Here is a 17,233-nt window from a genome sequence, read left to right as displayed (position 1 = left end):
AAGTATCTTTACTTGTTAATATACTGAAAGAAATTCACTAGCTACCTTGTTAAACCAATTTAAAAAAATTATCAACACATTTTTCTCATTAGGATGCACTGGAAATAAAATGATCTAATTGTTTCTTAACTAGAACATGGGTTCTTAGCCTAGATTAAGAAGCATCATAATTTTTTAAGCATTATCAAGAACAAATCCTCAGTTTGTGAACAAATGTAGAATTCATTTGTTTATCTCTGAATTAATCTATCAAAATGTTCTATGAATAAATTATATATAACCAATTATATAATTTAGCATTTAAAAAGGCAAAATAATAGCTAAAAATGAAAGTATTTCTTTCTTTTCTTTCTTTCTCTCCCTTTCTTCCTTCCTTCCTTTCTTTCCTTTTCCCTTTCTTCCTTCCTTCCTTCCTTCCTTCCTTCCTTCCTTCCTTCCTTCCTTCCTTCCTTCCTTCCTTCCTTCCTTTCTTTCTTGTCAAGTTAGATAACATACAGTGTAGTTTTGGTTTTAGGAATAGATTCTGGTGATTCAGACAACACCTAGTGCTCATCCCAACAAGTGATCAATGCCCATCACCCATTTTCTCCACCCCCTAACCTCCCACCCCCATCAACCCTCAATTTGTTCTCTGTATATAAGAGTCTTTTATGGTTTGCCTCCCTCTCTGTTTGTATCTTATTTTTCCTTCCCTTCCCCTATGCTCTTCTGTTAAGTTTCTCAAATTCCACATATGAGTGAAATCATATGATTATGTGGCATTTCTCTGCCTGACTTATTTCACTTAGGATAATACCCTCCAGTTCCACCCATGTTGTTGAAAATGGCAAGATTTCATTCTTTTTCGTTGCCAAGTAGTATTCCATTGCCTGTGTGTGTGTGTGTGTGTGTGTGTGTGTGTGTGTGTGTGTACCTTCTTTATCCACTCATCAATTAATGGTCATTTGGGCTTCTTCCATAATTTGGCTCTTGTTGATAGCACTGCTATAAACATTGGGGGTACATGTGTCCCTACAAATCAGCACTCTTGTATCCTTTGAATAAATTCTTAATAGTGCTATTACTGGGCCGTAGAGTAATTCTAATTTTTCAAGGAACCTCCATACTGTTTTTCAGAGTGGCTGCACAAGTTTGCATTCCTATCAACAGTGCAAGAGGGTTCTCCTTTCTCTGCATCCTCATCAACGTCTGTTGTTTCGTGAGTTGCTAATTTTAGCCAGTGTGAGGTGGTATCTCAATGAGGTGGTTTTTATTTGCATTTCCCTGATGATGAGCAATGTTGAGCATCTTTTCATGTGTCTGTTGCCATCTGATGTCTCCTTTGGAAAAATATCTATTTGTGTCTTCTGTCCATTTCTTCACTGGATTATTTTTTTCGGGTGTTAAGTTTGGTAAGTTCTTTATAGATTTTTGATACTAGCCCTTTATCTGATATGTCATTTGCAAATATTTTTTTCCCATTCCGTCAGTTGCCTTTAGTTTTATTGATTGTTTCCTTTGCTGTGCAGAAACTTTTTATCTTGATGAGGTCCCAATAGTTCACTTTTTCTTTTATTTCCCTTGCCTCTGGAGACACAAGTTACAAGTTGCCACGGCTGAGGTCAAAGAGGTTGGTGCCCGTTTTATCCTGTAGGATTTTGATGTTTTTCTGTCTCACATTTAGGTCTTTCATTAATTTTGAATTTATTTTTAAGTATAGTGTAAGAAAGTGGTCCAGGTTCATTTTTCTGCATGTCACTGTCCAGTTCTCCCAGACCCATTTGCTAAAGAGACCGTCTTTATTCCATTGTATACTCTTTGCTCTTTTGTCAAAGATTATTTGGCCATATATTTATGGGCCAATTTCTGGGTTCTCTATTCTATTCCACTGGCCTATGTGCCTGTTTTGTGGCAATACCATACTGTCTTGATGATCACAGCTTTGTAATACAGGCAAAGTCCGGGATTGTGATGCCTCTGAATTTGATTTTCTTTTTCAACATTACTTTGGCTGTTCGGGGTCTTTTGTGGTTTCATACAAATTTTTAGGATTGTTTGTTCTAGATTTGTGCAGAATGCTGCTGCTATTTTATTGGGATTGCACTGAATGTGTAGATTGCTCTGGGTGCTATCCACATTTTAACAATATCTGTTCTTCCAATCCATGAGCATGGAATGTTTTTCCATTTCTTTGTGTCTTCTTCAATTTCTTTCAAAAGCTTTCTATAGTTTTCAGCATACAAAAATGTTACCTCTTTGATTAGGTTATTCCTAGGTATTTTATGCTTCCTGGTGCAATTGTAAATGGGACTGATTCCTTGATATCTCTTTCTGCTGCTGCATTATTGGTGTATAGAAATGCAACCGATTTCTGTACATTGATTTTATATCCTGTGACTTTGCTTAATTCATGGATTAGTTCTAGGAGTTTTTTGGTGGAGTCTTGTGGGTTTTCTATGTACAGTATCATCATCTGTGAAAAGTGAAAGTTTGACTTTTTCTTTGCCACTCTGGATGCCTTTTATTTCATTTTGTTGTCTGACTGCTGAGGATAGGACCTCCAACACTATGTTAAACAGCTGTGGTGAGAGTGGACATCCCTGTTGTGTTCCTGATCTGAGAACAGGAAACTGAGAGCTTTTCCCCATTAAGGATATTAGCTGTAGGCCTTTCATATATGGCTTTTATGATGTTAAAGTATGTTCCTTCTATCCCAACTTTCTTGAGGGTTTTTATTAAGAAAGGATGTTGTATTTTTGTCAAATGCTTTTTCTACATCTATTGACAGGATCATATGGTTCTTATTCTTCTATTAACGTGATGTATCACATTGATTGATTGGTGAATTTTGAACCAGTCCCTGTAGCCCAGGAATGAATCCCACTTGATCATGGTGAATAATTTTTTTAATATACCATTGAGAATTTTTGCATCCATGTCCATCAGGGATATTGGCCTGTAATTCTCCTTTTTAGTGGGGTCTTTGGCTTGGAAATCAAGATAATTCTGACTTCATAGAATGAGTCTGGAAGCTTTCCTTCCACTTGTATTTTTTGGAACCGCTTGAGAAGAACAGATATTAACTCTTCTTTAAATGTTTGGTAGAATTCCCCTGAGAAGCCATCTGGCCCAGGACTCTTACTTGTTGGGAGATTTTTGATAACTGATTCAACTTATTTGCTGGTTATAGGTCTGTACAGATTTTCTATTTCTTCCCTTTTGAGTTTTGGTAGTGTGTGGGTGTCTAGGAATTTATTCACTTCTTCCAGATTGTCATATTTGTTGGCATATAATTTTTCATGGTATTCTCTAATAACTGTTTGTATTGCTTTGGTTTCGGTTGTGATCTCTCCTCTTTTATTCGTGATTTTATATATTTGGGTCCCTCTCTTTTCTTTTTGAGAAGTCTGGTTAGGAGTTTATCAATTTTGTTTACTCTTTCAAAAAAACCAGCTCTTAGATTCACTGATCTGCTCCACTGTTGTTGTGTTTTTTTTAATTCTATATTGTTTATTTCTGCTCTGATCTTTATTATTTATCTTCTTCTGCTGGATTTGAGCTTTCTTTGCTGCTGCCTCCCTAGTTTCTTTGCTTGTAAAGTTAGGTTACGTAAAAATTAGAGTATTTCAGATGACTCTCTTCTAGGCCCAGGTGAGCAAATATTTTCAGGAAGGGCTATGTAGTAAATATTATAGGCTTTGTGGGCAACACGATCTCTTTTACAATAAATCAACTTTGTTGTTTTAGCAGAAAGCAGCCATAAATGTTATACAACCAATGTATTCCAATAAAACTATTTGCAAAATTAGACACAGGGCAGGATCTGGCACACAGGCCATCATTTGCCAAACTCAGATCCATGCCAGCAAATGAACTAAATCCAGACAGTACACAATTTCCAATGGCCTTGACATTTTCTCAATGGTATGTTCTTTTCCATGTGTATTACATTTTATTCTTATGATATAACATCTCAGATATTATAAATTTTACAAAATTTCCCAAATAGTAATCTTTAAAAGTGCCTGCTGAAAAGTCTCACCTACAAGACCGAGTTTGAGTAAATAATAATAAATATAAGTTTTTTGGTCATATGCTCAAGACTTCTGGTTTGCAATAAGGTATCAGTTTTTAACAGAAAATTAAATACAAAATAACATGAAAAAATATTAGTAATGGCAGACATATGTAAGGTATTTATTCTGCATTATTACTGAGAGAAATGTCTTTTCTCCTTGTTTCCTGTTTCCATGCAGAGAATGCTTTTAAAGTAATCTCTACTCCCAATGTGGGGCTTGAACTCACAACCCCAAGATCAAGAGTCATCCATTTAAAGAATTTTTAATTAGAGACTTGAGGTTTGTCGCTCTCTTTTCATCACTTCTCTTCAGAAGATGGGAGTAAATGAATAATCTGTTTGGTGGCTTTGGGAGAAATTGCACACATACAGTTTAGCACCTTCTGGATCTGATTTCTTTCCCAGAACACAGAAGCACATTTTCTGTTTGCTCTCTGCTCTGCAATAAGCTTTCTTTTTGAGAAGTCTAGCTAGGAGTTTATCAATTTTGTTTACTCTTTTAGGTTTTGGTACTCTTTCAGGCTTTCCCTGTCATGGGGAGGCATGTGACTGAGACAGGTGGGAAGTCAGTGCTACTGAGGATAAAGGTCTAGGAAGCCTACCATGTCCATACATCTGAGCCAGGTCATCTAATGATCCATCTCTGATCAGTGATTACAGCACTTGGATATCCCCTGTATTGTATCAGTCAGGAATACCTTTGGCTACAAGTGAAAAAAAGAAAGAAGAGAATGTGTTAGGACTATATTATGTTCTGCCAAAATTCATATGCTGAAGTCCTAACATCTAGTACTTCAGAATGTGACTGTATTAGGAGACAGGGCTTTAAAAAGGTCATTAGGTAAAGTGAGATCATGCAGGTGGGCCCTAACCCAATATGACTGGCTTCATGTAAGAAGAGGAAATTTGGACACACACAAACACCGTGTGGAAAAACAGTGTGAAGACATAGTGAAGATGGCCATCATAAGCCAAGGAAGAGGCCTCAGAAGAAACCATCCTGTTAACACCTCACCATCAGAATTCTAGCCTCCAGAGTTGTGAGAAAGTATGTTGTTTAAACCGCCCAAAGTATGTGGTACTTTGTTATGGCAGCCCTAGAAAACTAACAGGGTGGTCCAAGTAAGACAGATATTTCTTCTCTTAGGAAAAAAATCCTTAGTCTAGAGCTGATAGACTAGCATCATGAAGTCTTCAGGAATGCAGATTCTTTCCATGTTTCAAATCCAGCCATGGCATCTGCATTCCAGCCAAGAGAAAGAAAAAGAAATGGGAGAGGAACCTGGGCTTCCTTCTCATGAGGACGTTTCTGCTTACAAACCGTAGGCAGAACTCAGACACACTGTCACTCCTACTTGTTGAGAGGGACGATGTGGTCAATATTTAGGAAATCATGTGCCCAGCTAAAAACTCAAGGTTCTCCTATTTAAGGAGAAGAGAATAGATACTGACACACAAGAAATTATCTCTCATCTGAGTCTGAACCAAGGAAAAGACGAACAAAGTGTTATATAATTACATCCTAACTAGCGAGCAACTTTTAAATGTAGGTTTATTCAGAGTAATGTATGGAATGGGGAAAGAAGAGGCATTTGGGATTGCTTTCAAAGACAGGCAGGAGTGGAAAAAAGACATTTGCATATAAGAATCCTTAAACCCCACAAGAGCTAGCTTCTGAAGTGGTTTTAAGCATGGCTAATTTGATTGTTTTGATCATTTTTCCGGTTATTACCATTCTTTAGCTTCAACTCAATTATGTAGTTACCCACATTGATCATTAAGACAGCTAACGTTTATTGTTCTTGTCTGCTATAGTGGAATAAGCAAAACAGAACAAAATATTCACATGGCCTGTCAATACAACAATAGCATTTTCAAAACTGGCTAGTGGCCCTAACCCTAGTCTAAATCCATGGAAACCAAAATGTAATGCTGCAGGAATAAGAAAAAATTATTTAGGAAGTCACTATAGGTAATGCCATATGAAATAAAGCATGTAATACTTTGACAAATATTTTGACAGTTATAAAGAACTATGTAAATTAAAAGATACATTATTATAAAGCAAGTAACTCATATTTATTTTTTTGATGTTTATTTTTGAGAGACAGAGTGAGAGCAAGAGCAGGGGAGGGGCAGAGAGAGAGGGAGACAGAGGATCCAAAGGGGGCTCTGTGCTGACAGCAGACAGCCCCATGTGGGGCTCGAACTCACAAACTGCGACATCATGACCTGAGCCAGTTGGAGCTTAACTGACTGAGCCACCCAGGTGTCCCCACTCCTAATTTAAAACAAGTCACAGACAGGCTTTCCTAGATAAATGATGCATCATGAATGTTAAAATGCTCTAGTATAATTTGCAATCAAATGTAAGATTTCTTTGTGGAACACAGTCTGTTGATAATAGTATACAGATTTTTCAGACATTTAAAGATTAAAGCCTTATTTTTTTTTGTTTTAATTACAAAGTTAAAATAAAAGATGGAAGTAGAGAACTTGATGTTAGCTTCTCTCTCTTTGATAACTATAGGGTTCTTCATTAATTTTTTTGTGTCCCCAAAGAGAGATGTGTCGCTACTTTAATTTGTGATAAAAATAAACTACACTAGCCTTTACTCAGAGTATACCCTTCTTTAGGACCCTATCATATAAATATTAAGCATTTTCAATGCTATATTCTAATGTCTAGAACCTTCTTTCTTTATGAAGGACATTGCCTATTTTCCCTACAAATGAGTCTTGCAATCTCACCCTCTCGGTGGAATCTTAAATTTCTCATGGGCAGGGGCCAGGGAATTCCCCTTACCCCAGTCTACAATCTGCACTATAAACTAGGGTATTTGACCTGTGCAACTTGCTAATCAATGTCTAGCATGCTTTTGATAAAGATGAAGATAATCAAGGAGAAACTAAGCTCTACCTTGCAATGGCCACACTTGCATTACACAAGTGAAACTGTCATAACACCAATTCTGCTTCCTGGACACTGGTGCTCCTGTGTCCTTCCCTCTGACATCACTTACTGCCACTTATTGCTTTTTTGATTTTTTTTTAATTTTATAATTTAGCTTTTTAAATATTTTTAATTTTTTTAACATTTATTTTTGAGAGACAGAGGGAGGGAGCAAGCGAGAGAGAGAGCGAGCATATGCGTGAGCAGGAGAAGGACAGGGAAAGACCCAGAAAGGAGGAGACAGAAGATCCAAGGCAGGATCTGCACAGTGAGCATAGAGCAGATGCACAGGAACCATGAGATCATGACCTGAGCTGAAATCAAGAGTCTGATGCTTAACCAACTGAGCCACCCAGATGCCTCTTACTATCACTTATTTTAATAGTCACCACAGTCTAAATGCATGAACTCAGCATATCCTGAGCACCAGTAAGTGTTAATTGATTAGAATTTTGCCTTTCAGTCTCCCTGATTATATGTTTTTTTAACATTTGCACAGCAGGTGATGGCAGGCTATTAAAGCAGACAAGAGTAACATGAGGGACTGGCTGCACAGTGATCTCCATTCTTCAATTTGTTGTGTATTCATAGAAATAAATAATATTTGTATGGTTATTATTCAAGTTTTACATAATTTACATAGTGTGTAGAAGAATTTTCATTCTCTTTCCGTTTAGGAGAGAAAAGACAGGAAAACTTATGAAAAGGTCAATTTAAAAGTAACTTTTTATAGGTTCCTCTAAAATGTTAACTATCTAATTCTCTTTTGTTTTATAGACATTCTAATCAAATCCTAAGTAAAATATCATTTCATGAAAGTAATGATAATTTTTTCGCAATAAATATAATTATGAAAATCTTTTGAAAAAAAAAAAGACTTTTCCCAAGTAATTCTTCCCTGCTCTAAGCTAAGGGTTTATAAGCAGAAAGAAACTGCTTGACTTTTACAAGTGTTTTCAGAAAGCAATGCATATGAGAGCACTGGGTGTTGTATGGAAACCAATTTGACAATAAATTTCATATATTAAAAAAAAAAGAAAGCAATGCATATGAGAGAAGATTAATACCTATAAGTAGTCATAAAACTTTAATTCTCTTCATACATACTATTAAATGCATACATACAATAAAACTGCCAGTTATAAGAAGAAATATTTACAAAAATACACTTGTTACAGTATGGAATTTAAAACATGCCTATTTTCCCAAAATCAGACAAAAAAAAAAAAGTGAAAAGAACAAGAGTATATGGTTTTATGGTGGTTAAAATTAAATTCAGGGGAAAAATGAGCTTTGTATCTTATTAGGAGTACATTTCAAGCAGATGATAAATATATAAAAGTCACTCATATTAAGTCACTAAGAATACCTAAAAATACTCTCCAAATCAGAAATTTTATAGATACAATATTTTTAGTAATATAATAAAAATAGAAACTTATAATGCATTTAAAAGACTTGTTCTTGAAGACATTTTTGGTTGAAAAGAAAGCAAAGCTTAAAAATACAATTTTTTAAAATAAAATTATGATATTCAAACAAATAAAAGGAATATAAGGAAAGTGATCAGACTATATTTACAGGCAAATTTATTTTTTTAAGTTTTTGTTTTAAACATAAAAGAATGAATATAGTTTCAAAAAGCTAGCAACAAATCTTAAAAAATAAAAAAGATTAAAGATTGAAAGCAAAATAAATGAGCTTTAAAAAGAGAAATAATACTTTATTTTTATTTATTTTATTTTTTTAGTGTTTATTTATTTTTGAGAGAGAGACACAGCATGAGTGGGGGAGGGTTAAGAGAGAGAGAGAGAGAGAGAGAGAGACAGAATCTGAAGCAAGCTCCAGGCTAAGAGCTGTCAGAACAAAGCCCAACGTGGGGCTTGAACCCACGAACCATGAGATCATGAGCTGAGCCAAAGTCAGACGCTTAACCAACTGAGCCACCCAGGTGCCCCAATACTTTATTATTTTTAGAATAAAAACAACACAAGTAAAATTGATAAATCAGAAAGTTCTTTTTTAATATCAGAATTAAATATGCACCATTTGGAAAATACAATAAATATATCAAATACTTCCAATTACTTTATAAATATAAGCAATAAAAATACCAGTGGTGTTTATTTTGTTGAGAGACTGGTAAGTTTCTAAAGTTTATTTGGAAAACTAGTAATAAAATCTAAAATCCTTGGGGAGAATAAAAGAATAATGAGTGAAGCTCCTATAGAATACCAGTTCTCCTTCACTGCTTCTGGCATTTTTGTCTCCTGTGTAAGTGTCCACCATTAACTAGGGACTGACTATATACTAGGTATTATAGTGAGTCTTTCAGGTACTATTGCATAATGTGTGTGTTGAGTAGTTGGAGGCAGTGTGTTTTAGGAAGAGCATGTCTGGGACAAAGTGAGGCAGGGAGATTAGTCAAAATAGGGATAGAGAGAGAGGCAGGGGCATTACAAAACAAAGGGAGGTTTTGGTATATTTTATTATCATAGTAAAGGAATACATTAGGGGAAGGAGGGTATTTAAACAGGTACTTGCTTTGTTTTATTTAAAGAACAGAAAGTATCTTTTGCTCTAATGTTTAGATTATGAGAGGGCAAGATTGGAAGGGTATATAGAGAAAAGAAAAAATAAATTAAGAAAATTCATAGTTAGTTTTGACCAAAAAAAAAAAAAAAAAGGAAACAGATGCTTCCTTGATATGATGTGATGAAAATGGAGCCTTATCACTGTGCTCTTCCTCCCTTAAACCCATAACTTCAGTTTAACTATGAAAAAATGTCAGGAAAAATTATAGTAGAGGAGCATCCTACCTCAAAATTGTCAAAGTCATCTAAAAGGAAAGCTTGAAAAACTGTAACTACCAAGAGAATCCTAAGGAGACATGATAACTGAATGTAATGTGGTATCCTGAATGAGATCCTGGAACAGAAAAAGTACATCAGATAAAAAAAAAAAAGAAACCTGAATAAACTATGGACTTCAGTTAATAATAATGTATCAATAAAGGTTCATTAATTATCATAAGTTTACCATATTAATATAATATGATTTTATAATTTTATCTTAGAGCATGGGGGGAGGGGAGGGGAGGGGAGGAGAGGGGAGGGGAGGGAAGGGAAGGGGAGAGGAGGGAGGGGAGGGGAGGGGAGGGGAGGGAGGGAGGGAGGGAGAGAGAGAGAATGAGAGAGAGAGACAATCCCAAGCAGGCTCCATGCTCAGTGAAGAGTCTGACATGGGACTTGATCCCACGACCCTGGGATCAGGGTGTAAACTGAAATCAAGAGGCAGACACTCAACTGAGCCACCATATAATAAGATTGCATGCCCCATGTAATAAAATTTTAATAACAAGGGAAACTGCCTGTACTATCTGCTCAGTTTTTCTATAAATCTAAAACTGTTCTAAAAATAAAGTCTATTAATAAAAAATACATAGTTTATTGAACCATATTTATTAAAATTAGGGATTGCTTTTAGAACAATCTAACATATGAGACCCCTAAATAGTCAGTTGGTAGAATTAGTTAGTGCTGACCTAGGTCGGAGAGACCTTTACTTAATTTCCTAATTGGCCAGTAGTTTGATCCAAAAATCTTCTGCTTTAAAAACCTGGGCACAGAGTATTTAATTCTAGTACCCCACTGGGTGGTTTATGAAGTATGTTAAGTAATTGTCTTACCACTAAACTCTGTAAGAAGCTGAGTTGAATCTGTTGCAAACTGCCTCAGAAAGGCCATGGAGCTCAGAACTCAGAGCATGACTAAACGCCAGGATCAGGCAAAAGTATACACATCTCTGGAAAATATATGTACACGTTCATGTAATTATGATCTAAACCAGAGAAGGAAGAAAGCAGAATTCACTTTTTTAAATTTAGTGTGGGTTTCCCACAGCCTTTCAAAAATGAGCCCCCATAAAGTGTTCCAGGCCCTAGTGCATTTGTTTCAGACCCAGTGACCTTCTCTAACGTACCCCTAGACACCAAGGTAAGGAAAACTGGCACCAAAGTTGGGAGTTATCCCACTCTAGCACAATAGAGGTCATTTAAGAATCATGACAGGCCAGAATCTGAGATAAGACTGGCAGCAGGTGCACAGGTTGTGAGGCCATGAGAGCAGAGAACAAGTAAAAGAAAGTAAGAGAAAATGAAGTTCTGAAGATATGGTCCAAATGGCCAGAAATATGCTCACTTTTTTCATGATGGTCTCACGAGTCACAGAAATTATCTTACTAGGCTCAGATACTAAGTGGGTTAAATTCTCTACGGCACTATCAGACAAGTCATGCTATAGCATTATTTCTTTTTATAGGCTGTATTTTACAAAGAAATTTTTGGTTCACAGCAAAATTGACCAGAAAGTACAGATTCCTCAAATACTCCCTGCCCCCTGCCCCATGCACACACTCCCTCCTCTACTATCAGTCCCCCACCAGAGGGGTACCTTCCTTACAACTGATGAACCTACACTGACTCATGCTGTGTGTCACTCTTGTGACTCTTGTCAAGAGTTCATTCTCGGTGTTGTACATTCTGAATTTTGACAAACGTATGATGTCATGCACTCACCACTACACCATCATATAAAATAGTTTCACTGCCTGAAAAATCCTCTGTGCTTCACTAATTCCTCCATTCCATCCTTCCCTGATAACCCCTGCAACCAGTGATCCTTTCATAGGTCTCTACAGTTTTGCCTATACCAGATATCCTTTTGTTGGAATCATACATGTAGACTTCTCAGATTGGCCTCTTTCACTGAGTAGCATGCATTTGAATTTCTTCCATGTCTTTTCATGGTTTGGATGTATCACAGTTTACCCATGAAGGGCATCCTGGTTGCTTCCAAGCTTTGGCAATTCTGAATAAAGCTGCTATAAATATACGTGTGCAGCTTTTTGTGCGGACAATGTTTTCACGTTCCTTGGGTAAATACCAAGGCACACATTCCTGGGTCATATGCTAAGAGTATGTTTAGTTTTATAAGAAACTGCCAGACTGTTTTCCAAAATGGCTGTACCATCTTGCATCCCCACAGTCATGAATGAGAGTTTTACATCCTCCACAGTATTTGATATTGTCCGTGTTGGTACTGTCAGGATTTTGGCCATTTTGGTAGATGCATAGTGGTATTTTGTCGTTTTAATTCGCAACTTATGATGTTGAAAATCTTTTCATATAATTATTTGCCATCTTTATATCTTTTTTGGTGGGATATCTTTGGCTCATTTTTAAACCAGGTCATTTATTTTCTTATTGTAGAGTTTCAAGAGTTCTTTGTATATTTTATATATAAGAGTTTTGTAAGGTATGTCATTTGCAAATACTTTATCCCCATCTGTGGATTCTCTTACCATTCTCTTGACTGTGTTATATTTTTTATGGTATGTATTCTACAAGAACACAAGGCTAGGTGAAGAAATATATGAAGACACCTGCAATTAACTTGAAGAGTGTTAGGAAAGGGGGGGCCAAAGGTGAGATGGTTGTGGAAATTAGGCATGTTTGATTTGGGGGAGGTGATATGCAAATAAAAATTAAGTGATGGGAAAAATTATATCTTCAGAATTGGACTTTACTTCATAATTATGGATGATTTTGTCCACTAAAATGCTTATAACATTTTCCTCTGGCAATAAAAAGCTTATATCTAAAAGTCAATTTACTATTTATTTATTTATTTATTTATTTATTTATTTATTTACTGTTTATTTTTGCTAGTCTGTGGATTGACTGAGAATTAATTGATTATAAATCAGCAGTGATGAACAAAAGGTACATGCATTATCCATTCAAGATAAGCTCTGTGAGAAAAATAAAATACTTTCTGCAGCAATTTATATTTTTCCCATCAGTGTGGAATTTACGTATGGATGTCAGCAATTTGGTCGGAATAAATACTCTTCTCCTGTAGTATGGATCTGTGAGAAATTCATTTGTTTCTGAATTGAGTTTGTTTTTTATTTTTTTTTCTATAGGAAGATATGCTGTTGCAAGGTCATAAACATTTCTAAATCAAAAGGCTGTAGGGAGCCAAACCATAAAAGACTCTTAAAAAACTGAGAACAATCTGAGGGTTGATGGGTGGTGGGAGGGAGGAGAGGGTGGGTAATGGGCATTGAGGAGGGTATTTGTTGGAATGAGCACTGGGTGCTGTATGGAAACCAATTTGATAATAAATTTCACATTTAAAAAAAAGAAATTATATTGACACATGATCTATGAGATGATATTAATATCTTCTTAAAATCATGAGCAGAAATCCAGGGTATTATCAATGACTTACAAATGCTATGATGAATTTGTTTTCATTTGAAAAGCAAATGTCAAAACATTTTTCATTTGCTTGAAATCTGTTGTGAAAATACTGAAGAAAGAGGTTAGCATTGGCCAGAGTTGGTGAGACAGGAGAAAAAGTCCTTCAAGAAAGGTAAGGGTAACAACAAAATATGAAAGTGATACAAATAAATAATTCACACAAAGGAAGTAAAATATGAAATATCTAAAATATTTTACCAAAGAATAGAAGTTAACAAAAAGATCAATATTCTATCTATACAACTGGGAAGGATATAAAAATGGCAACATCTTGAATTAGAAAGTTTATGTGTATGTATCTTTCTCTGTATTTTACTTTATTTTACCTACTTTTGTATCGTGAATGGAAATTACTTATAATTAGAAATAAACAGGTTGATTTTTTTCAATTTTAAAGATACATTTTAAATGACTTCCATGTTTCCTATTAGTACACCCAATGATGTAGCTCAGTCTAATGAACTGTAAATAAAAGGAACATAAATTCTATTATAGCAATACATGTATTTTCAAAAGGGCTTACTAAATTGTTTTAAAAACTGAAAAGGTACAAAGATATTTAACAAGTCCCTGCAGCTAGAAAACTGATTTTAGCACTGTGTCGTAAGTACTCCTCCATTTTAATGGCATTTAATAGGAAGTGTATGACATTATATCTAGCAATATGCAGAAAACTATATGTGTCACTAGAAAAAGAGCACATGCCTGATTTGAATCCAGCTTCTGCTCTTCACTGAGTGTGATCTTGGTAAGTGAGTCTTCGTAAGGATGTATCTTTGCCTTCAAAACGAGCATAATGACTAATAATTCAGAGGCTTCTTTAAAAAGTTTATTAGGAGGATTAAATTAAAATGAGGTGATCACATGTGTCAGATCTGGCAAAGAGATGGTATTCAAAAGGCAGGACCACTTTGTGGCTCCCAGACCAGTTAGGAAATGGTAAATGGTATAGTTAGAAATGGTGTCAGGTCTGCTTCGTGAGTTCAAGTCCCACATCGGGCTCTGTGCAGACAGCTCAGAGCCTGGAGCCTGTTTTGGATTCTGTGTCTTCCTCTCTCTCTCTCTCTCTCTGCCCCTCCCCTGCTCACACTCTTTCTGTCTCTCAAAAATATTTTAAAAAGATAGAAAGAAAAAAAGAAATGGTGTGAAGTCAAGATCTGATTTCTTTAACCACCATAAACACCCTGGTCCAGCTAGAAACATGGACTTAAGGCTGTTATTGGTTAAGTACCAAGACATTCATTTGTTCACTCTCTTGCAAGAATTGGTTGCATTAAAAACTCTGAGGATTGATCAGGGATGAACTCTCCTGGTTGGCTAAAGATGTGCTAGGCTTGGTATTGTTGAACCTTGATGCTGCTTCCTTGGCCCTTTTTCCTGTTGGTTTTACACTTTGCTTTCACCTCCAATAACTCTTATGTCATTGGCCTTTTATAACTCTGCTTTCCTTTCCATTACTCTATGCTTTGCAGATTCTTGAAGAATGGTGGTGTTGTGCTATAGTTTTCTGAAGGTAGGCTGCCAGTCCTGTGTTATGTGACTCCTGTGTGCTTCCCTCAGTGTGGTCCCAGGAATTATCTCCCACCTTATGTTCTGAGTATGATCCATGATCTCAAATTCTGAGCTCACCTGCACTGCCTGTGGTCCTACTGACAAAAGATGAGCTGAAAGAGACAGAAGGGTCAGGAGTTTGGAAGCATTTTTGCCATAGCTTCAAATTTTAATTGAATTTTTGGAATATGTTGAGTGAAATGAGCTACTGAATCTTCTTGCACGAAATAAACATTAAGGATAACTATGCCTCTGTATTTTAGGGTAAATTTCCAGGACTACACAGATTCTTAAGTAGTCTCAACTGAACAATGTAAGAACATCTTATAAACACAAGCTCATAAAAATTAAAAAGGATTCAACCAAAAGATACCAAATTGGCAAAAATTTAGAAAATAAAACATGTAAAGTTTGAATAATGTCAAATTTTAAAAGACAAATAATTTGAAAAGGCTTATCATGTTCAAGTATTGAACTATATCAAAGCACTTTTTTCCAACAGAAGTGATAGCAAAGGTCTTTGTTTCCAAGGAGATCAAACTCAGGTTAAATCAGTTAAATCAGTTTAAAATACCAAGTAAGAAATACAAATAAGAAGAAAAAAACACAGCCTGATGGAAATGTTCTTAAACAGTATATGATACTATGCATTGTCACAGGTTCTAATTCTCCCGCAGATGTTTGGAAATGGAGACCCTCATTCATTTGGAGAGCTTAAGTATAATCTTGCCTAAAGATGAAACTAAAAATCTTCTCAATGAGTCAGACTTGAGATGTTTATGAGCTTATGTTAGGTTGATTTAAGTCATCAGCTCAAAAGAAAGTTTGTAGATCTGGAAATTTATATTCATTTTATATTTTTTGTGTTCAATCCGAGGGCAATATGTAGTAGCTTCTAAGAAAAAGAACCATCATAGATGGTGGTGTTTTATTTATTTTTTAAAATTTTTTTTAATGTTTTTATTTATTTTTGAGACAGAGAGATACAGAGTATGAGCAGGGAAGGGGCAGAGAGAGAGGGAGACACAGAATCTGAAGTAGGCTCCAGGCTCTGAGCTGTCAGCACAGAGCCCAACACGGGGCTTGAACTGACGGATTGTGACATCATGACCTGAGGTCAAGTCGACACTTAACCGACTGAGCCACCCAGGCGCCCCGATGGTGGTGTTTTATAAACAATTAACAATGTGACTATGACTAGAACTGTCTCATAATGACTTAGAATTGTAAGAGAGCAAAGTAAGATAATGTAAATCTAATTTACAATTAGATAAGAAATAGAAAAAACAGGGGCGCCTGGGTGGCGCAGTCGGTTAAGCGTCTGACTTCAGCCAGGTCACGATCTCGCGGTCCGTGAGTTCGAGCCCCGCGTCAGGCTCTGGGCTGATGGCTTGGAGCCTGGAGCCTGTTTCGATTCTGTGTCTCCTTCTCTCTCTGCCCCTCCCCCGTTCATGCTCTGTCTCGCTCTGAAATAAATAAAATCTCGCTCCCAAAAATAAAAAAAATAAATAAAAAAAAAAAAAAACGTTGAAAAGAAATAGAGAAAACATACTTCAGGGATTTTTGTCAATGGTTCTTTTTTTTTCCAGAACATTACAGCTGTATTGAATGAAAAAAGATGTAAAGGTGATACCACGATAAATGAAAAAATAATAATTTATGATTTATCAGAACTATTTAATTCTCAGAAAAGCCAGGATTGATTTTTGGAGGAAAAAGTGATTGTTGTTTTCCTTTATTCTTCTAAATTATTTAATATACTTCTAAGTTGGGAAGAAATTCTCAGTAATCTTGAACACTTGAAAAGATACTTTAATATTTCTTATATAATAAAAAAAGAGGGGTTCCTGGGTGGTTCAGTCTGTTAATTGTCCGACTTTGTCTCAGGTCACGGTATCGCGGTTGTGAGTTCAAGCTCCGCGTCAGGTTCTGTGCTGACAGCTCAGAGCCTGGAGCCTGCTTCGGATTCTGTGTCTCCCACTCTCTCTGCCCCTTCCCTGCTTGTGCTTTCTATCTCACAAAAAATGAATACACATTAAAAATTTTTTAAAAAGAACAAAACAACAAGAACACAAGGTTGTTGTTTTATGCTTTTTTTTTTTTTTTTTTCCATTTTAGACCAATTTTCTGTATGTGACAAAAAGTTTTCCTTTGGCTATTGTATATTGAATCACGCTGGCCTGCTGTACTTTACCAAAACATCTCTGGCAGTCAGGCTTCCCATAACATACAGAAAGATTGTTGAACAAATTCAATTCATCCATCTGTTACACTATTGTTAATTTGAAATTCTGTGAACAATTCATGACTTGGGTGTTGAATTAGTGGTGTTTGATTTTATATCATT

At 35.9% G+C, this 17,233-nt stretch overlaps 1 protein-coding gene across 7 annotated transcripts in view; it reads right to left on the bottom strand.

The window, feature by feature from the left end:
* Positions 1 to 17,233, bottom strand: part of MARCHF1 (membrane associated ring-CH-type finger 1) — an 867,957-nt gene that overhangs the window by 383,310 nt on the left and 467,414 nt on the right. The window contains exon 1 of one of the 7 annotated variants that reach the window (XM_023252706.2): positions 4,660 to 6,162. The exons of 5 other annotated variants lie outside the window; for them this stretch is intronic. In XM_023252706.2, coding sequence (XP_023108474.2) covers positions 4,660 to 4,672 — 13 coding nt within the window. In that variant the 5' untranslated portion in view covers positions 4,673 to 6,162. Of the gene's footprint in view, positions 1 to 4,659; positions 6,163 to 17,233 lie in introns of those variants that run through there. One more of the 7 variants, XM_023252712.2, reaches the window with a different exon arrangement.

This window comes from Felis catus, chromosome B1 (genome assembly GCF_018350175.1).
Source record: "Felis catus isolate Fca126 chromosome B1, F.catus_Fca126_mat1.0, whole genome shotgun sequence".
Classification (NCBI taxonomy): Eukaryota; Metazoa; Chordata; class Mammalia; order Carnivora; family Felidae; genus Felis; species Felis catus.
The sequence above is the reverse complement of the archived record's forward strand: the minus strand, read 5'-3'. Positions and strand labels throughout refer to the sequence as shown.